At 42.6% G+C, this 22,620-nt stretch overlaps 1 protein-coding gene across 1 annotated transcript in view; it reads right to left on the bottom strand.

The window, feature by feature from the left end:
• LOC138510876 (long-chain-fatty-acid--CoA ligase ACSBG2-like) overlaps positions 1 to 22,620 on the bottom strand; it is a 366,119-nt gene that overhangs the window by 123,585 nt on the left and 219,914 nt on the right. Inside the window, exons 8-9 of the mRNA XM_069626532.1 lie at positions 13,775 to 13,881; positions 7,731 to 7,964 (exon numbers count right to left, since the gene is read on the bottom strand). Of these exons, the coding sequence (XP_069482633.1) occupies positions 7,731 to 7,964; positions 13,775 to 13,881 (341 nt within the window). The remainder of the gene's footprint in view (positions 1 to 7,730; positions 7,965 to 13,774; positions 13,882 to 22,620) is intronic.

Below are 22,620 nucleotides of genomic sequence, written 5' to 3'. Positions count from 1 at the left end.
AGTAGGGACCCGCAAAGGGACTCTCGAGGTCAGTACGGTACCGCAATTTGTGGTACCGTAGTTACCGCCTTCCCCAGTCCCATTGAGCCCTATGGGGCAAAAATGGGAATGGGAAAGGGCCAATGTTCCATGGGGAATTACCGCCCCGCCAACCTTGGAATGGGGTGGTACTTCCCCATTGAACATTGGCAGACTTGTTACGATACCGGCACCAACCATGGTGCTAATAGCGCCATGGTTTAGCGCCAGTATCGTAATGAGGGCCATTGTGTTTAACTCAAATCAACAACACCCAACACTGTAATAACAATGTAAAAAATGTATATACACTTCACATGGCCGCAGTGGCTGTTGTCTCGACCTCTAGGGTAGAAACATCAAATGCTGATCATGGGTACCAGGTATCAGATGGTGCATGTTGTATAGGGTTGGGGAGACACAAGAACCCTGGTGTACTCCGCACATAATGGGGATCGGGTCTGCCGCTACAGAGGAGAACAGCCTCATAGTCCTATCGCTAAGGAAAGACTCAATCCAGGTTATAGCCTCTTTGGAAAAGTTAGCAGCTGAATCTAGATGGCTGCAACGGACCTTGTGGTTGACAAGGTTGAATGCGGCCGAGCAGAAGGAGAAGGGCTGTTTTACCTTTGTCTCGTAGCTCATCAATTTGTGACTTCAAATCGATGAGGGCAGTCTCAGTACCATGTTGGGGTCGGAATCCTGATTGACGTGCGCCTAAGAGCTTGTGTCGTTCAAGGATTTTTTAAATTTGGTTGTAGGCAATCTTGTCCAAGATTTTTAGCTAAAATGGGACTCTCATGATAGGACGGTAGTTTGCAGGTATGAGTGGGTCTAGGGTTTGCGTTTTGAGCAGCGGCAACACCCAAGATTGTTTCAAGTTGATGGGGACGGTGCCAGATGCAAATGAAGCATTAATATGTTTGGATACAAATGGGGAAAGATCTCTGTCCTCGTCCTTTATAAGCTTGGTAGGGCGAAGGTAGCCCTGGCAATTGGATGGCTTGAGTGAGAGGATGACTTTCTCTACCTCAAGGATGGAATATTTGGTGAACATGAATCGAGCAACTGAGTCATGTTCCTTTGAGGGGGGGTCTGTATGAGAATTGTTAGCCTGGGATGGGTGATTGAGTGTTGCTTTTTTCTTAGCTATTTTTTTTGGAGCGTAATTACTTTATTTGATAGTGCTTGTTGTGTGTCTGAGGACCATATTTTATCTTTGGAGCATGTGTCCAGAATAGGGATAGGTGACTCTAATTCCTTGAGGATAGTGAACAATTCCCTCATGCTCGAATTAGCATTAGATATGCGCTTATTATATGAGTTACACTTGGCCAGGTGGATTTCCTTTTTAAAATGCGAGGAGATTTCCATTAGTTTATTTTTATGATCTTCTGAGAGGAATAACCTCCATGAGGTTTCACAACTCCTCTTAAGTTGACGTAAATCCTTTAATTCGGGGGTGAACCATTTATTTAAATGGGATTTAGGTTTGCTCGGTCTGAGTTTTAGAGGGGCAATATTGTCGAGTGTATTTAACATAATGTTATTGTACTCCTCAACAAGCGTTTCCCGGTCTAGGTGATCAGCTAATTGGTTGAAAGTAGGTAGGATAGTGGGAATCACTTTTTATTCCTAGTTTAGACATGGCAGGGCCATGGTAGGAAGTAGAGGTAGTGGTCTAGAAGTGGAGAGTTCAAAGGACAAGAGGTAGTGGTCCATCCAAAGTTGTGGGGAAATGGCTGTGATGTTGGCAGTGCAGTTGTAATCTGCCATCCAATCAAGAATTGTTACTTTAATATGGATGGGTTCAGTGATTTTTTTAGTTATGCCCAGTTCAGTGAAGGTGTTGGCAATGGATGTGGCATGTTTGTCTAGAGGGTCATTGTATCCCAGATTAAACTCTCCTACGACGAGTAATTGGGTAGAGATTGTAAGATTATTGGAGAGTAGGCTGTTAATATCCTCCTCAAATATTCCAATAGGGCCGGGTGGTCTATAGATAAGGTTGATTGTCAATGTCTGGGAGTTAAGTAGTGGAAGTTTGATTGTGAGCACTTCACATGAATCCGTAACTAGGGTGGATGTAGTTCTCATTCCTAGGCTGGATTTAGCCATGATGGCAATGACGCTGCCTTGCATCTTATTTCTATCCTGTCTAAGTATGGTATAACCATCCAGGATTGCTAATGAAAGTGTTGGCCCAAATTATCAGGCAATATCAGGTCGCAGATATCCGTGGAATGCGCCATCATGGATTTGGGATTTATTAGTGCTCCTTTAAGAGGGGGGCCACTGAAGTGGTTTGAGTGGTTTTATTTTTGTGGTACTGGTTTGAGGCCTCAGGATATGGAGGTTGGTGATATTTACCTTCTGGCTATTGGATCTTTCGTTGACTGAGTTTAAGAATCCCGTAAGAGGCCCGTAGAGTCTCATAAGTCTAGATCGGAGTCTAGAGTTTATGTAGGGTAGGCAACATGGATTACTTTGAGGTAGGCTTGGAAGGATTGGATCAGGGCGATCCATAGTGGTGGTGGTAACTAAAAGTATGTTGGCTAAATTGGGTAGAACTATCTTATTAGTTGTTGAATAGCTAGTGTGATAAGTCTGGAGGGTGATAAGCAGAAGACATATAAGGGTCAGGAGGCTCAAGGCTGTAATGCTCATGGTGTAAAGGACTAAAGCAAATTGAAATACAAGTGTATAGAAGAGCTGAATTTACAATTGCTACATAAGCATAAAAGCAGCTAAATGCAACTTTGGGTGAGTATTTGTTTCAGCAGTGGATGAACATATGCATTAGAATAAGGCATTATACCAATACTTAGGATCTCAATATAAACAATGTTTAAGACGACAATATAATAGGAGGAGCATTAGTCACGTTGTCAAGTGTGTAAGTAATGAGGGGCGTATCTACTAATAAGGGCACAAATAGTGCGCTTTTGCATTTTTAGGACTGTTGTGCACAATGATGCACGGTCAGAGTGGAGAAGGCTGAAACAACAGCATAGTAATATCGAGCTCAACATGAGCATTGTGGGGCACTGCACTGAGACTATATGCACGGCGCTGTAGGAACACTGTCAGGGAGAATAACAGGCATTACAACAAGGATTTGGCCTTCGTAAATAGGGTGTATCTCATCATCCAGGCATGGATGGCAAACCACGGTTTATGCCTGAATGATGATAAAACAGAGCTAATCATCCTGGGTACTCACTCTAATCTTATATAATTAGGCCAATACTACACATCTTTTGAGATTGATGGCAATATCATCAAGGTGGCCAAAGAGGTGAAGACAGTTAGCTTTTACCTGGAATCCACCCTCTACTTCTCCAAACAGGTGAAATCCCTGGCATCAGCCACAGCCTGCACATGTAAGCTCATCAGATCAGGCAAACACTTTCTCTCAGATGATAACTGTATTATCTTAGCTAGAGCCCTTATTCTATCCAGGCTCGACTATTGTAATGCCTTATACATCGGTGCTAACAAATCTATAGATTATCACCCATAGAATTCAAATCTTACAAAACAATGCCTTGAGAGCAGCACTCGCCGTGCCTAAAAGATCTCACATACATAAGATAAGGCACCAAATTAAATGGCTTTCCACCCAAAACAAAATCTACTTAAAAGTTGCATCCCTTACTCACAAAGCTCTGAACAATGCAGTACCCAGTTATATTACGGATAGATTCCTAAAGAGAAATTTCACCTGACCTCTAAGAACAACTATTGCGAACAGCCTTATCACACTGGAATTCAGGATGGCTAAGGCCGGGGGCGGCAGCTTTCCTGTCCGTGGGGCACAACTGTGGAATTCACTGCCAGATCCTTTACGAGAAGAGCAGCCTTATCTCAAATTAAGATCTAATTATATCAAGCTGCTGAAGTCTTTGGACAACTAGTTTCATAATAGTTTACACAAGACACTCGCTCCAACCTTGTTTGTACATACTCCCCGTCCAGTTGTCTATTTGTACATTTTCACATTTGTCTAATTTTTCAACCTATTATTGCCTGTATATATTCCGCTTTGTTGATAATCTATAACCATGTAATTTAAAGCCTTACATAATCTGTACTGTAGCGCCCTGTTACCTTCGGGTTTGGTGCGCATTATAAGTGAATAAAATAAACAAACAAACAAGCATGTAAAGTAGAAACAATATATGATGATCACGAGTGCCTCATATCAGATAGTGGATTAAAGTAGAAACTCCAAATGCTGATCAGGGGACCTGATATCAGATAGTAGATTGAAGTAGAAACATCAAATGCTGATCAGGGGACCTGATATCAGATAGTGGATCTAAGGTAGAAATATCAAATGCTTATCAGGAGTACAAAATATCAGATTGTGGTTGTTAGGTAGAAGCACCAAAATATTATCAGGGATACCTGATATCAGATAGAGGATGTAAGATAGGAATATCAAATGTGTAAATGGGGTACCAGATATCAGATGGCGGATGCAAGGTAGGAACGTCAAATGCTGATCAGGAACACCTGAAATCAGATAGTAGATCTAAGCATGAAACATCAAATAATAATCAGGGGTACCTGATATCATATTGTGGATGTAATATGTAGACATAAAATGCTGATCAGGGGACCTAATATCAGATAGTAGGTCTAAGCATGAAACATCAAACCATTATCAGAGGTACTTCATATCTGATGGCAAATCAAATTGTGAAACATGCAATGCTGGTGGGCAACGTCGGATATATGCTAGCTCCAAGTCTGAAACATCAAATGCTGATCAAGGGTACCTTAGATCAGATAGTAACTATAAGCCTGAAACATCAAATGCAGATCAGGATTAACTGATAGCAGATAGTAGCACAAGGATGAATCATCAAATGCTGATCTGGTCTACCTGGTATCAGATGGTGGATGTAAGGCATAAACAACAAATGCTGATATGGGCTACCCAATATCATATAGTGGATGTAAAGTATAAACATTAAATGCTGATCAAGGGTATCCAAAGGTGGAAACATCAAATGAGGATCCTGATATCAGATAATAGATCTAAGCATGAAACGTCAAATGCTGACCCGTGCTCATGGTCAACTAACCGGAGAGTTTTCTGGGACACCTGGTAAGTCTTCACTATCAGGGAGGACCTTTGCTGTATCTATTGACAAAGGATTGGTTGCTTTTAGATGGCCACTAAATAGCGCTGGGTCCCAAGGTATCACCGCATTGAGAAACTTTTACATGTTCCATTATGAGGGATTAAGTGAGATGTACTATATTACAGGGAGTGTGCTGTCAGACGGGTTACTTGGTATATGGAAATGTCGCTACGTTTAGCTCGTGTCCTGTTGGGCAAAGGAGAGCCATCGAGGTGATTGTATAAACCATTGTTTGAAAAATACCCAGAGTTTACCGGTAAGCAGCCATTCGCCGGCGACGGTGGCAGTGCTTAAATTGGCCTGATTGTGTCCATAAATCATTGGGCTTACTGATGCCGCTGCTGGAGGCTGAAGCTGGGCGTGCTCGAAACGAGCCGCTGTCTATTTGCATGCTGCAGTGCGTCTGGTTGCTAGGAAACAGGAATACTTGCGCTTTGGTTAGAAATAGTCCCTGAGACTGAATGGGAGGTTGCGCCAGTGGGCCCTCTTGTAAGTTTGTGTTGATATGTAAATGGGAATGTAAGTGGATTGAATCCATCTTGCATGTAGACTGGGTGGGTATTAAATAATAAAAAGAGACCCTGTCACTTAATGTAATTCAGAATTAGTTTTTTATCTTTTAGACAAGTTGTGATGTGGCCAGCAAAAGGTTTGGAATGTATGGGCTTGAAGTTCGCAATCAAAAGCTTATAATAGAGTGGTGGATTGTCTAGTTTTTGGCATATTACAGTGAAATACCGCAAGGGGAAATAAGTTGTGTGATTACAAAAAGCAACTTAAATCCCAATCTAAATGTATTCCTCGTGTAGACATTCAGTCAAGCTGATCGATCCAGTGGATCTCCCTTTGCTGCATCTGACGAGGCATGCAGAGCGGCACCCGCAAGCAGAACTCCTAATGTGGCGTTATGGTAACAGCAGCACCGGTAGCACTACCAGCGCTATTGTTGCCTTACCGCCACATTCATAATGAGGGCCAGTGAATAATACCTTTTCTGGGTGTGACCCACTGGATCGTCCATTTGCAAGGGGCGTGTTTGTTTATGATATGTGTATGCATTTATTTGATCAAGGATATGGTGTTTTGAACAGAATAATTTTATTACACCGCCAAACTGGGCCTCATTACGAGCAAGGTGGTCTGGGAACTACGGTATCAGTAAGCATGCCGGTACCGTAGTTCCCAGACCGCCATACTACGAGCTCTGCTCGCTGTGCCGTCTCACCCACCAGGTTTTTCCTCGCGGATATAACGGGACCCGCGAGTTGAGCATGTCGGGTGCACCGGCACAACTCTGAATATGCCGGTGCATCCAATGTCCCCATCCTGTTTCAGCCCTATTGGGCAGAATGGGGATTGGGAGGCCCTTGAATCCGGCACCCGCAAATGGGCAATTACTGGGTGCGCCGAGCTCGGCATGAACCGGTTCTTGCCCATTCGCGAGTGCCTTGAAAAAAAGCAACTCTGGCAGCAGCCGTGCCGTTTTTAACAGCACGGCTACCGCCAGAGTTGTAATGAGGTCCACTGTCAGAGAAATGCCATGACTGTGTGCTTTAAGTAGTGGTACTGTAATGATGCGTGTGTTCCAATTTGTAAGGTGGCATGACATGGAACATATGTAATGGAGCCGTAACAGAAGGACAGCATAGTTTTGATGCAGATAGATTTACCCAATATTATAGAATAGATTATTGTCAGGATTTTTTACATTTTTTATATTGTGTATATATTTTGAAAAACTTTAAGACAGCATACTACAACAGCTCTATATTGACGTATAAAAAAACATATAAAATGCATTTCGTCATACAAATAGAATAATAAAAGTACACAACATACACATTAACAATACAGGTCTGGATGTCAGGAATGAATTAATCAATGTAACCCTTCGCAAACCTTCAAATTTCACCTCAAAGTTTTACAGAAAATAAACATTTTCACCGTTGGTGGGGTTTGTACATCACAAATGATGAAACCAACTGACAACCTAACTCCAATCTGAATGTGTTTGCTGGCTTAGTAATACCGCCACAGATTCTTATGTCACATTCTGTGAACTGAATGGCGCAGTGCGCACTCTGTATCATTAGACTACATACAGTAGGGATATAGGATAAGAGGTTTTCATAATTTGAATTCCAGGGGTCTTTGATTTTCTTTATGCCAATAAAGTAGGTGCAATTGGAAAGTGTAAAAATCCACCTATGGATCGGAAGGTTCCAGCTTGCTGTGTTTACTAAACACATATTATTATTAACAGATATTCGTTGCAACATTTATTCTGCCACACCTAGCCCTTGCCCCGAGGAGCAAATGCAAAGTTTGGCCAAAAATGAATCTAGTATTTGGTACAGTGGACAATAATCCAGAGGAGCAGGGATGATACATTTATCTAGTACAGTAGGAGGCACATATACCAAGGGACAACCAAATAACATAGAGCCGCAAATAAGTGTTGAAAAGTATATTCACCCTTTAGGTAACTCATAGGCAATCCATAGAGGTCTTGAACTGGTGTGTGTCACAAAGCATTTAGGTCTATAATTAAATACTGACCTGTGAATGTTGTATGCATTCTGCACACCTGCAATGTGGGGCCCAGTACTTTCAGACATGCCGTAAACCTCCATTAAGGGTATATTTAAGCCCATGAAGTACTCCTTCGTGTCCTTCCTTATTGGGGCGCCAATGGAGTAACACCAATCACATCGGTCAAGGCCCAGCTCTGCACGGATCTTCTTCAAGACCAAGGTATGAATCAGCGGGTTCTCAGAGGGATTGGAGGCAGACCTGCAATGCGGGGCAGTGGGCATTCCAGAAGAGGGGTAAAGAAAGAAGATAGAGAGAAGTTAGCAAAATAAACCAAATTGGATACGACAGAGTAACCTCAGAGAAAAAGGAGAAGAACATTAGCATTTGCAACAGGAATGAAGAGAATAGGAGGAAAGATGAGTTTAAAGGTAGCTATGGAATAGCAGAGCAGCAACCATGAAATCAATGCAAGTGCCAGGACCAAAGCTCTTGCACTCCAAAGTACAAGAATGCTAACTTTAACAAATAAACTCTTCAGCAAAACGGGTATACGAATAAGCCTGCTCGGATGCTCCGAAGGCAGGATAATAGGGAGTGGACAAAAAGATGATCCAGCAGATAACATCACCGCCCTATAAATGCCTGATACCATCGGCATAGCCCGACCCTGCATCATAATAGATCACTGTTTTCTGTGTTGCAGCACCATCATTGGGAGAGCCTACATCAAGATGTCAAGAGCCTGGACCTTTCCTCATTCCATGTCAAGCTGAAAGCTCACCTCGTCACTTAATATATACTTCTACTCGTACTACTACTACTAATAATAACAATGTGGTCATTAGTATAGTGCCTCATAATTAATTCTTCCATAATCCTTGCGACACCTTTTAGCCACTGATGGTACTCAATGTATCGACCTCAGGAGGTTGAAGGGCTGAGTTGACCCTGGCCGGGCTATCACTCCTACGGCACACATCATCATCCTGTACAAGAGATTAATACATTGCGCTTGAGCTACCCACCCTCTTTATCCCATTACCGCATGATATCAGAAATACCCAATTCTTCCTTTATTTCCCTGCCAATATGAATCCCCTTGCTTCTACTCCTGAACAAGTCTGCGCTGTGAAAATGGTTCCTAAGCAACCTTTGTTGATTTAGAAAAATATATTTAAATATGTAACACCTGCTGCCTCAGCACAATAGTAACAGCCATGACAGATGTATTTAATTCACCAGCTGTTCTGTAACATTTGACACAATTACAGGGGCAATGATAAAGATGAGAGACAATTTAGGTTGCAGTGCACGTTACACAAATAAATAAGCATTAACAGTGTCTCTGGTCAACTCTGAACAGATGTGGTCAGAGCTGGTCCTCTCCCCTTTCTAAAAGGATGAGAATTGAAATTGTATACAAATGTATGAGGGATGATACACAGTAAAAGAGGTCCTAAATGCAGGCTTGTCATCAGTGTTTCCTGACAAAGTGGCAGGGTATTGGCAATAGAGAATGTGGATCTCACTCCATTAAGAGAGAACTACCAGAGCACTTCAGAACAGGTCGAGGATGGGTGTTCTAACGTGAAATTAAGTACGCTAGGCTTATTAATTCCAGAGGGTACTCATAATCTACACCCATGAGTAAAGACCAGGGGCAAGCAGCAGAGAAGTCGAGGAGTTTAGCCCAGAGAGCATGTCTTTATTCTCCAGATTGCCTGGCACATGGGGGCTCCATCCTTTCCTCATTGTGTGTCGTGTCATTTGGCCTTCAAGAGGGGTGTATGCTCCGTTGTTCAGTTCTCTGTTTCTGTTCATCTGTCCTAATGGAACATCCTACATTTAGGTAATTCTGCTAAGTGCCCTCCTTTATCCTCGAGTCTCAGCTGAGCCTCCACAATATAGGACTTCCTGTAATTGTCGGAGTGGGTTACAGACAGGTTTACTGAGACTATTGAGTGTCACAATGGACATGGCCATGAATCTGTGTTTGACCCTGTTTGTAACTGGCAACAGCCCTAATGCTCCTTCCTTTGTACTCCATCATTGGAAACTACATGTAGCTCCATCCAATGGTGCCACCTTTCTGCCGCCCTGGCATCAAATGGACCTGTAACATTAACAGCACAATGTACACCCCTTTTCATAGGCTCATTGTGATGTTCCTCATGCCACCCACTACATTGGGGTTGCTTATCTCTCCCTGCAAGTGATACATGTCTTTAATTGTCAGGGTCCTTTAATGAAGATCCATGACACCATGTCATCAAAGCATCCCAGAAGGAGATCCCCTTGGAAGACATGGAGGAAAACCTACATGGTGGCATCCATAGAGTCACATGGGCCCTAGAACTAGATACTTTCCATGGATGCCCACAAACATCTGGGGATTACTCTTCACTGTGAAAAAGAGCCGCCTTGACAAGCAGACCCTGTATTCTGGGTAATGCGATGGAGGTGACGGTTGCATGTAATCATGGGTGTGTCTATAATTGCTGTATGGCATGAAATGTGGCATTATGAGAAATGCACGTCTAATGCTACAGTCATCACCCTCCAGACATTGCGTGGTGTCTCGAGCCCAGAGTAACATTGCCTGCCAGCTGCTAATGACGGATAATCACAACACAGAAAACAGGAAGCATGTGGATATCAGTTGGCAAGTCCACAGTGGGAGGCACCTTTATTGGACAGATTGTAAAGCTGGCAGGTTATCAAACAGTAAGGCAGACACACGTGACCACAGTTCAAGGGTGTTTATTGAACTTCAATTGGGTTTGAAAAACGCTTATCTAATCCTAACTTTAAAGACGGGAGCAAGCTACGACCATCAAATAATAATGCAGTCCTAGTGGTGTCTTGTCAAAATAAAAGGGCCTATAGTAATAAACATATTGCCAATCCTTACTTCTAAATGCAAATGCTGTGGAAAACAATGTTATACAAAAGAAAAGTGTTCAAGAAATTATATGTCAGGAAAGTTGAGCAGTTAGCTTCCCATCCCCACGTTTTCAGCACGGGACAAGGCAGCACACTTGAGTTTAGCACATCATCTGGCTTTTCTAGCATGAGGATGCAGTTCAAAATCTTAGTCTCAGGACCTTCTGTGCCAAAGTCTCTTTGCCATTCAAAGACTCTTATTTCAGAGGGCCTGATGCGATAAACAAACATTCAAAGTTCCTTTCTCCTCAGTTTTCCCATATGCACAACTTCTATGGTGATTCACAGTTCACCCCGGGTCACCCTCTGCTGGGCTCAGACCCACTATAACAGAAAACCTTCAATTGGTCTCCCTCCACTGGGCTCGGACCAAAATTCATCTAATTTTTCAAATTTTCTTTACTGTATCAAAATCAAATACTTTCGACTGTGCGCAGGATTTTGCTTCACCCCTCGCAGGACCACTTTGATTTACAATTCTTTTGTTCACTTATTAATTCAACCCTTTAACTTTCACTTCTGCCACTTCTTAGCTGGATACCTTACAGAGACCTTCGATTGAGCATGTACGCGGTACCAGACCACTCTGTCCAAGGTATCGTATTTTGCTTTTCAAAGTTCAAACACTCATCAGCAGTTTAACTTTACCTGCGTCTTTTATCTCCCATGTTTTAACAATGTTCATTCCAGCGCTCGCCATACAATGTTGCTGCTTGCAACCTTGGCTTCAACTCAGACTGGTCTTGTATTGGTCTCCCCAACTCAACAGCTTTGTTAAGTTCACTGATTCTGCTTTGTTCTTGGAGCCAAGGACGGTACCACAGCAGCTGCTGCTTCTCCCCATCTTGATTACTGACGGGGGTGGGCCCCGGGTATCTCCGACACACAATAAAGGATACTTCAGCCTGGTTTCTTGTTTTTATGCTTTCTGATCTCGAGGAATTTTGAAAGTAATTGTTCTTTGTCGGAAAGGTCAAGGGAACTTGCCTCCTTGTGATCCGCTCCTGTTTTGCCATCTTTCTGCTCTTGTTCAGCTGCCGTCTCAAAACTCGCTCAGAGTGTGCTTTCATGCTCTACCTTTATCTATGTGGGGAAGCTTAATGGAAGTCAGGTGTGAGTGATAGTCAGTAATTGCCTGAACTCGCCTGACCATTGAATTGGGACACATCAGGTATACCACTTGGATGTTAGTCTGTTTTCTCCCACAGTGGGCTGTCTGTGTGAAAGTGTTTATGCAGAAAAGTGTGGGTGGAGGGTAGAGTTCCTACGTATCCTATCTGATAAGATGGGGTAAAGGTGTTACAGGAAAGAGAGGGATACCGCATCTTGTCATCCGGTGTCCCACTCCCACTCCCTGAGGACCCCTCACCCAGGTGATCTTCCCGCACTGGTCCACCCCCCAGGGTCTGGGTCCAAAGTCGATGAATGTGCCCGGGCCACCCGAGAGAGGGATCCGTGGGACCTTTGGGTGAGACACCTTCTGGTTTATCACAAGATCCAGCGATTAAGTGAGACAGTACATGTGGCATTACAAGCCACACAGTAATTTTCTCATTATGTTTTGCTTGTGGTCTATATAAGCATTCCTACTCCATCTGAATTCACTGACATGACTGCTGACATGACCTCCTACATCCTGTTCCTTGTGTCGGGATTTGTGTTAACAGTTGGCGGGTCTCCAGTAGTCATTACAGATCATCATGTCCTTGACAGTATGCATTTGGTGAGATTTCTGCACACAGTCCAACAGTGCATGTATCTTGCCATGTCCCATGTTTGTACTGTAAAGAACATCACACATAAAGTGTTATAGTATGGATGGTTCCCCTTACCTGCTGAGTGGTGTGACACTCACTGGTATGTCTCACTCATGCTTTGCTCACTCTTGCATGCACAGAGTTGCACCATGGATAACCCTGCTCTTACTTCATTAGTGCTAGCAGCTGTTAGGACACACACTTGTGGCCTCATCAGACAAGAGGGGACCATTAAAACAGGGTATACAATCACAGGGGCCCTATCAGTTTGAAGTTTGACATACCATTATTGTTTTGAGGCAACTCTTTCCTGATTTACCAGATCCTTCTAAGCCCACAATCTTTGCCAAATATGCATGCAACCTCTTGATAATCTCACCTAAAAAAGAATGCCAAGATAGCTCTTCAAAATTCCCATGCAGGCTCCAGGAGAGTAATCTGAAACCAGCATTAAAGCCTGCAGGGATTCGGGATGTTATTTGCTGAGATTCGTCCTGCTCATCTGTTGGCCTGTTGGCCAACAACATAAATGTTTTGGTTTCCCCTTCCTTTTTTCATTCTGTTTATTTTGGCCAGGTTTGAGGTCACCTTTCTGTGTCTATGTCCATATTGCATATCATTCTGTTTGTAGCGATTGAATGTCAGCATGAAACCATGTTTGCGCTACTGTTGACTGTACATACTGAGAACAATATCCATTGATACAATCCATTAATTAATTTCCAGGATATGGACTCACCGTATTGCTTGAATGTACATATAGGTTTTTAATAGAACATGGAAGTCTAGAACGCGAACAGTAATGTTGCGGCCCTTTAGAACCCTGACTATTAACACTTGCTGTGTGTTAATAAACATGTGCATGATATCTAGGTCTACACCATCGCAATGTTTTACTATGCACTAAAGGTGTAGCTTGCCTATGCACTCAATTTATGTCCAGTGCAGTGCCTATGAACTGCTCCTATGCGGGTAAACCTTTGAGAGGAAAATCTTCATTGGCCCTGTGGTTCTCCAGATGCTTTAGACTGCAATTTCTATCATCCCCATCTAGCATATACATTGGTCTAGGATCATGAGAGTTGAAGTCAAACACATCTGAATAGCCATAGGTTGCAAACCTCTGCTGTATATTGTTGACAGTCTGTAAAAAGCATTCTTGAACATTTGGACATACTGTTGCTTTTTATGAACTCCCACAGCATCTGAAGTGTGAAGCATAATTGCTGCAACATCAAATATGTTTTTAGTTTTCATTGTGCAAGAATAGGTATCCATTGTAATTTATAGGTGTCTGAGACACTTGAAAAATATCCATTTATGCAGTTGAGGTTGGCCTGAAGGCTTAAGTAATTCTGGATAGTGTACCGTTTAGAATTCATCGCCTCCAAAGTCTCCTGGATCTTCTCCCAAACCCGTGGCACCCCAGGAAACATGATGGGCCGCACCTCCTTCAGTGAATGCACCAGAGAACCCTGCAAATAGAAACACATGCTTGTAAAATATCCATTATTAAGTATATCTTTCCAATGTGGTGTCCTGACTAGAATGAATATCTTGCATGGTATCAATATTGGCTGCTACATTCAAAGAGCTCTACGCTGACCTTTGTGAAGTAAATTCATGTTCCTGGCCAGTTGCTTAGCACTTAGAAAAAAGTGACCCGAAATTCTCAGTGGCCGCACACGGTAGATTCCCATGAGCTTGCTAGTAAATATGGCTGATTGAACTTCATGCTAGGGTTCAGACTAGATTGGGAATTCCACGCCAGTTTGGGAGTTCAGGCCATATTCGGGTGATGAGTATGAGTAATCTTGCCCGTTTGTTTCTCCTAAGTTGTTTTAGTTAGTTTGGCAGCAGGGAGCAGAGAAAGGGCTAATTCAAACACTTGGAGGAGTTAGAAACCTTTTGTGAGAAAAACGAAACTAGAATTAATTTTGGATTGATGGCCATTTCCTGTCAGTAAATCCTTGTTTTTTTGTATTACTTAATCATTATGGAATTGGGGGAGGGGCGATGTGTCTCACGAATGCACACTAATGCCTGCCCATAGTTATTACCTTAGGAGAACCATGAGTAATAAGTAGGGATAGAATTATTTCTATTGATTATGTCCCCCCTAAGGTCTAAGCTTCTATTATCACAGGGTTTTCAGCTTCTATTTGATGAAAGATTAACCAATTCCCAGGTCAAGAGGGCCACAGCAAAAACAATTGTATATGGTCATTGTTGATTTTAATACCTGAAAAAACAGTGGGCCTCATTACAACCTTGCTGGTATCCTGGCGGTAAACCCACCAGGATACCGGCAAATGCTGTTACCGTTTCCGGCACTCGGGCCAGCAGCATTCCCGCTAGATTATGAGTGCCGGAGGGACGGAGTAAATCTCCATTCAGGGATTTGCCATGATTACTGGCACCGGCAATACCGGTGCCGGTAATGAGGGCTTTGTTTGCCTTACCGCCAGCTTTTAGTTGGAGCTAATCCAAGGGGCCCCACTGGCAACCCCGTAGTCGGGCCGTCCGGTAAAGTTCTGGTATCCACGAATACCGGCACTCTTTTACTGGACCGCCCAACTTGGAATGAAGCCCAGTGTGTGGTGTGGGCAACAGACGTGGAGGCAGCATGGTATATGGTAGCATGTAGCCGAGTCAGGCTGTGCCAAAATGAGTTAACTGTGGTCTACATTTGTTATCAAAAAGCACTGTCTGAATATTCTGATTAACTCTGACAAAGTTAATAACTGCAGCTGTGTGCTCATTGTTTTTAGGGATATATTAGTTACATTCCCCTATGTTATGGGAAATACTTCATTCCTCCTGTAAACCTTCCCTTAAAGGTTTTTTTTTTAAGTTAAGGACAATTTATGTATAGCTTATTTATTGTTTTGGTTTGTTTTGTGAGTTAGGGAAAAATTATTTCAAACAGATTTTAATAAAATAGTGTAATTGTTTTTTAATCATCACTTTTTCTTAATATGTCTTTCGAGCTATGGATATAATTCTGTTTCTTTTAGTTAGTGAAATCTGAAGAAGTTTATTTCATTTTCATTTATTCAGCGACACCCTACTGTTATCCATTTTATCTATGGAAATATCTTTTGTTTTTTTTTATTTGGTTTTTTCAGTTATTTTTTGCATAACCTGAAGATATTATTCCAATAGTATTATGTAAACAAGACCAGGCAACAAACAGAATCATCTCAGGGTTCTGCAGGTACATCTTTTAAATCAATTCCAGCAGTCTAGAGGATTTTGGCTTTCAATGTGCTTTCCCGTTCCTCCCTATCTAGAGGTTGCCAGGATATTGGGCGGGGAAGGGTTGCGTTCATGCAATGGAAGGGTGCACCCGGACAAACCTCCAGTATGTAGGGCTACTAGGCAGCTCCCGTATAGATTACATTATGATTAGTGTAGCTGATTGGGACATGGTTACCAAAATGGAAAAAGAACCCAAAACCTGTCGAGTAACCCTAATTGGTTTCAAAACCAGTTTCTTATTCGATAACTTTTCCATAAAGTAAAGATTATCCAAATTAATCCTCATCTCTCTTTCCATACGTAACCAGAACGGTTCATTAACAGACTCAGCTCTAAAGTAATAGGAACCCTTCTTAAGTAAAAACCACCTTCTTCCACTCTGTGCATCAATATGAATTTTGGAACACAAGGTCGGTTCCCAACCCCCCACAAAAAGGTCTGAAATAGTTTCTCAATCCTCACTAGTTGTCTTTTATAAATCAACACAGGAATGGATTGAATAATATACAACATTTTGGGCAATAGAACCATCTTAATAGCATTTATTTTAGCCCATAGGTTTAAGTTCAATCTTTCCCATTTACTAATAATCAAAGCCATTTTATGTAACACTTTCTCCAAATTACATTGTATTATTTTGTTCAAATCACCGACTACACAAATCCCCAAATAAGTGACCCCCCCAGGCGATCAACTACAATTCCAGATGTCCCTCACTCCTTTATCACATTTTCTAGACAACGGAAAAATTTCAGTTTTTTTCCCAATTAACTCTGTGGCCCGACAGATCACCTACCTCCTGAAACATCGCCCTCACTACAGCACCACACTCTCCAGGATTGGACAACAAAATTAACATATCATCAGCGTAAGTCAGGAGTTTAATCTCAATTTTCCCCACACAAATCCCCTTTATCAGCTCACACTGTCTTATATATGCCGCAAGCGTCCAATGCTAGATTGAACAAAAATGGCGACAATGGCCAGCCCTGGCGCGTACCTCTTGGCAAGTGAAATATATTTAAGATAACACCATTAGTCAATAGCCTAGCCCTAACACCATTATGAATACATCCTATCATCATCATAAACACCGGTCCAAAACCCATCTGTAACAATGTATACTCCATGAATTTCCAGTTGACTCTGTCAAAGGCTTTTTCTGCGTCAAAAAAAAACAATAATTTTATCTGAGTCCTTTCCATAAAGTGCCCCAATTACATCCAACACAATCCTAATATTGTCATACCCAAAACGCCCGGCACAAAACCTACCTGAGATTCATCAATTAAATCGCCAATACATGACTTCAACTTTTTGGCCCATATTTTAGTGAAAATTCTCAAGTCCACATTTAGCAGTGAAATCGGCCTATAATTTTCACATCGCTTACTATCCTTATTTGGCTTTGGTCTCACAATTTGCAATGCTTCTTTCATTGAATCACACATCTCACCCATCGTCATAAGTACTATATAGACCTCACACAAGATAGGAGCCAAGTCAGCATCAAATTTCTTATAAAATTCAGAGACTATGCCATCTGGCCCAGGGGATTTACCATCCTTCATTTGTGAGATCGCCAAGCTAACTTCAGACACATCAATCACAGGTTCTAGCTGATTTCTCTTATCAAAAGACAACTTTGGAAGTGTGATTTTATTAAAGAAAACTGATAAACTGTCAGCATCAGGCTGCACCTCGTCTCGGTATAAATTCTCATAAAAACCTCTGAAGTGGTCACAAATGTCTTCTGACCTATTCAAAGTAACACCAGTACCCGTCAGAATGGATGAAACATTCGTATCCATCATAATTCCTTTAAGCTTATTAGCCAACAACCTCCCATTCCTATCCCCAAATTCCCAAAACCGTTGCTTAGAATAAAACATGCCTTTATCCGCCAAAATCTGAACATAATCATTTACTTCAGACTCCAATTTCCTTAAACGTATCTTATTTGATTTTGAGTTATTATCAGTACAAACCCTTTGCATAGACCTCACCCCCTCCTCCAATTTCTTAAGTTCCTCCTGACTTTTCTTCCTAGCATGAGCCATTCTGCTTATCAGTTCACCCCTAAGGACTACCTTAAAACAATACCAAACAGTTTTAACCCCAGCCGAACCCCTATTATCCTCAAAGAAACAACAAATGAAATCCCCTAAACCTGATGTAACAACATTATCTCTAAGTATGTTCTCAGTGGCAAAAGTGCTGAGATTGAAAGCGGACCTACTTACTTCACCTTATCTGGCACTGCGAGCTCTCTCCCAGACTCTTGCCAGCAACGATCATTGCAACGCTCTTCCTGGAGGAGGCGGGGCATCGTTTGGACACGTGATCTGGTCACGTGATCTGGGGCGAACTCAAAGGACGGAGTCTGCCACCCGTATCGCTGTGTTCTCAGTGGCAAAAGTGCTGAGATTGAAAGCGGACCTACTTACTTCAACTTATCTGGCACTGCGAGCTCTCTCCCAGACTCTTGCCAGCAACGATCATTGCAACGCGCTTCCTGGAGGAGGCGGGGCATCGTTTGGACACGTGATCTGATCACGTGATCTGGGGCGAACTCAAAGGACGGAGTATACCACCCTCGCGGCGTTAAGCCCGGCAGGAGACAAGCCCATTGGCTGTTGTGCGGCTGTTTGGCGACCCGAGGCGTACCAAACAGGTAAATAAATCACGCATCTTGCGCGCAATAACACCATCAAACAATAACCGCTACACCCATAATGAGACTGCGCAGCTCACCTCTCGAGGAAGATATCGATGCACAAGAGGGGTCCTATCTAGAGGCAGGGTGCGAGTCAGGGAGGGGGGCTTCTATTATCTCAGACTTAGACCCAGCAACCTCACAGGCGACTCTAACCCATATAGACGCACAACAAACTCCAGCGGGAAGATTCCCCAATCTTAACATCCAAAAAATATGGAAAAGAGGGTTAGAATATACTCTGACAACTGAAAAAATCCAGACAAGAATTAACAACCACTTCCCTAGGAAAAGGAACAAGAGTACCAATGACCTAGAGGACATTATAGACACTACCTGGCAACCATCAACACACAAACACAATACTCCGGCCAGAAATACACCTACAGAGGGGTCATAAGTAAATACTACCTCAACAAACAAAACTCAAGGAATTATGGCAATCTCACCGAGCAACCGTAACCAACAAGAAGAGCCATCGGCCACCCCACCAGAAGGGCTTCCAATGGCATCCGAAAACACACTGGCAGCCCTGAGCTATGTTCTCAATTCTTTGGTTTCAGTGTTTGAACTTCTAAGAACATAGGTGCAAACACAAGCAGGCCATCTATTGGAAATGACGCAGGAAATCGCTAAAAACGAATCAGCTATGGTTGCAGCAAATAATATCATGAACAGCATTCTGATTCCAATTCTAAAGGAAACACAAACAGAGGGCATTACACAGGGGCTAGATATCGCTCAAATTCAAAGCCTATTGAAAGAGGGGGCAAAAAGCAATATCACTACCCATGAACTTTTAAAGATAATACCCTTGGAAATTCAAAATGTGCAAAACCAGAACAAGACTCTAAACGAAGAAGGGCCAAAAGACCCTTTCGATGATACACCACTCTCAGACTCAATCTTGGAAGAATTTCGAAGGCTGGCAAATGTTGAAGTCGACTATATAGAAGAAATCAACAACAGCCCTCAAAAAACCCAAGAGGAGGAAGAAAAAGAAAATTCGACCGACAGTTTAAGTCAGTATTTCGAGGTACCACAGAGATCGAGAAGGAAAAAGGGTCACAAAAGGAACAAAAGGGTCAAACAAATAGAGGTTACCATTTTTCAATTATCAGGTAGAATGACGAAGAAACCCAAAAATCAGAAAAACAAGGCAAAAAAGAAAACAGGGACAAACACATTCCTGAAAAATCTGACTACTCCCACAGCTGAAAAGGCAGTTGATTCCATCGCTACTGCATCTCCAGCAATTAACTCTCCACAAACCTCAAAGGTACATGATGCCCTTGCAAGCAAGCGTGCCTCTGAGGGAAACCGGGGCAAAAAGACATGCTCAACGGGCAGGGAGAGTCCTAGTGAAATTAAGGTCCAAACCTCAAACTTTGGCATGCAAACGGATCTTATATTCCCATTACCTGCAGCTCCTAACAACCAAAAAAGCAAACTGGCCCCTACAAATATTAAGATTGCCCAATATTCTTAAAACAAAATCTACACAAAGAACCAAGAAAGGGACTTAGCTCGGAGCACAGGCAAGCCCCTATAAAAATGGCCCCCATTTTTCTAAAACCGTTAGGCAAAAAGGCTCCTGCACCACAAGAAAAAAATACATTTCCCGTGCCAGCCATCAAAGATGTGATATCACCAAGCCTCATATTCAATGAAGTAGACTGTTGGAATGGGACCGGGAAATTTAAAAACCTTGAAATGTGTCCTCAATATGGAGGAAGAGAGAAAAGTGAACAAAAACAACAAACCCTTACCGCAGGAAAAGAGGAAGTAGTGGCACTAAATTTCACAATCCCAAGACTGTGGCTTAGACTAGAGAAACAGAGCAAAAAGACATCACTCTGTAGATCTGTCTTATTGTCAGAAATCCAAAAGAACTACAATCTTTTTCTTTTCGCTTCAGAGGACATTGAGTATTTTGCCTTCCCACTCAGGGAGGATAAATTCTTTGTGGAGATAGCTCTCACCTCAAGAAAGGCACAACAGGCACTCATTATCAATAAAGACGATCTGGCTAAAGAAGGACTCTGGGTTTACGAATCAGAGGAAGAAGGCATGTCTGGAAATTGCTTGTGGCATAAACGGACAGGAGAGGAATCCGTACCCACCGCTGTGGGCACTGCCGGAACTGCTAGAGGGCTCCAAAGCAATGCAACAAGCGGTCTCAGATTAAAAGTTGATTTGATAACTAAACTCCCAGAAATTATCTCGCAAGTCCTCCAGAAATTGGGTGAGGAGCAGAACAATCTTTAGTCGGAGGGGCCTCAGACTAGTCTCCTGGAACACCAGAGGCCCAAACTTCTTGAGGAAAAAGCAACTCAAAAACAACCTCTTAGAGCACAATGATATCTTATTATTCCAGGAGACATGGTTAACCAACCCCATCGAGATAGAGGGTTTCACAGTGCAGAATCTCAAGGCCTCTCAAAAAGCTAAAGGAAGACCAGCTGGAGGTATGATAATAGCAACTAAAAACTCGGCGATTAAAAATCTCGTAACGCTCTGCAATAATCCAGTGGGTATTCATGCCTGTAAAGCAGAGATAGGACAGAGCGACTGCCGGGCCATTCTCATTCTGTTAAATATCTATTGGAACCCAGCTAGCTCCAAACTCTGAGACTACATAGAAACTCTAAATGAGCTACTCTCCATGGTTAAGATTAATCACATAGGAGCACAGATTGTCGTAGCAGGGGACCTGAACACAGATCTTATTAGTGTAGGAAATAGGAGAAATAACTTACCTAAAAATAGCACCATACAGAAAGGTAAACAATGGCGGGACTTCTTTCAATCATGGGATCTTGAGATGATATCTGAAGAAGATAGTAGTATGGGCAATCTTGGACCATCATGGCGCCAGGGAAGGCTGCAATCAACAATAGACTACATCTTTGCCTCATCATCACTTACCCTACACCCACCTTATCTCACCTTAAATCGGGAAGGGGGAAGTGATCATGCGAGGTTGGAACTCTATTTTCCTGAAACTCAGTGTTCTATAAACCCACGCATCAGACAGGACTTGGAGGGCTCTAAGGGGAAATTGAAAGTAGTCAAGTACAAACATGGGGGGAAAACTTGAACGATCGTTTAGCAGTAGTTCATCCCTCAACATTGGCCGAAGAGTGCCATCCAGAAAGATTCAGAAAGTTTGTATGGTCCATTTGCCAACCAAGTGAAGTACAAACGGTGGGGAAACAGACACATCTCCATCACTTCGATGAGGAAACTTTCAAAAGAAAAAGAATCCTGCGACAAACATTGCGAAGTATAAGGCAGACTAGAGCAGAAGATCCTCTAGGCTGTATCCAAAAGCTTAAAAAGACCAAACAAATTTACCGAAACTGGTCCAAGAATCACAAGCATTTAAAAATACAAGAGGATGGGGAGAGAATGCTTCTGCTCCTCAGTGCAAATAATTGCAGAAACTTCTGTGCAGTATTAAATCAACTCGAAACCGGCCAAAATAGTTCTCTTTGCAACTTAGTCCCGGAAAATAAGTGGGTAGACTATCTGGCCAAGAACTTCGAAGCAAAAGGCTCAAGAGATATTAGTTTTTGCAACATCACCTGGTCTCTGGAATTCACTGAAGAGGATATTGAAGAACTTATAACATCATCCTCTACCTCAAAAGCAGCAGGTCCGAACGGCCTCACATATCAGGTGTTAAAAAAACAGCCAAAACTATGGTCAAAATTGCTATTTCATCTCTATCAAGGAATCCTGAGGGAAAAAACCTTCCCACCGTCGTGGAAGAACGCAGTTATCATTCCATTCTTCAAGGGGGGTGATAGGCTAAGTCCAACATGCTATCGACCCATAGCCCTCTTGGATATAGACAGTAAAATATTCATGAGAATACTATTGAGGGAACTTTCTCTATGGGTGGACTCACATGAGATTCTCCCCCCGCATCAAACAGGTTTCAGGAAGTGTCTCTCTACCAGCCTTAATGGACTTATACTGAACCTGTTGAGCGAAAGCTCAAAAGAGAAAGAAGGCTCTCCACTATATGGGGCATGGGTAGATCTGTCCAAGGCATTTGACCTTGTGGACAGATCACTCCTTTGGCAGAAACTGAATAACTGGGGAATTCCAGCCCCCCTGCTGGCTATGTTCATCGAACTACACAAAATACCACGATTAGAGTGAGGCTGGATGACGTTGGCAACCTTTCAGAAGCAATCCAGGTACTTAAAGGGGTACGACAAGGATGCTT

This window comes from Ambystoma mexicanum, chromosome 6p, assembly GCF_040938575.1.
Source record: "Ambystoma mexicanum isolate Mex_15411 chromosome 6p, UKY_AmexF1_1, whole genome shotgun sequence".
Taxonomy (NCBI): domain Eukaryota; kingdom Metazoa; phylum Chordata; class Amphibia; order Caudata; family Ambystomatidae; genus Ambystoma; species Ambystoma mexicanum.
Note: the sequence above shows the minus strand (reverse complement) of the source record. Positions and strands in the feature narration are given on the sequence as shown.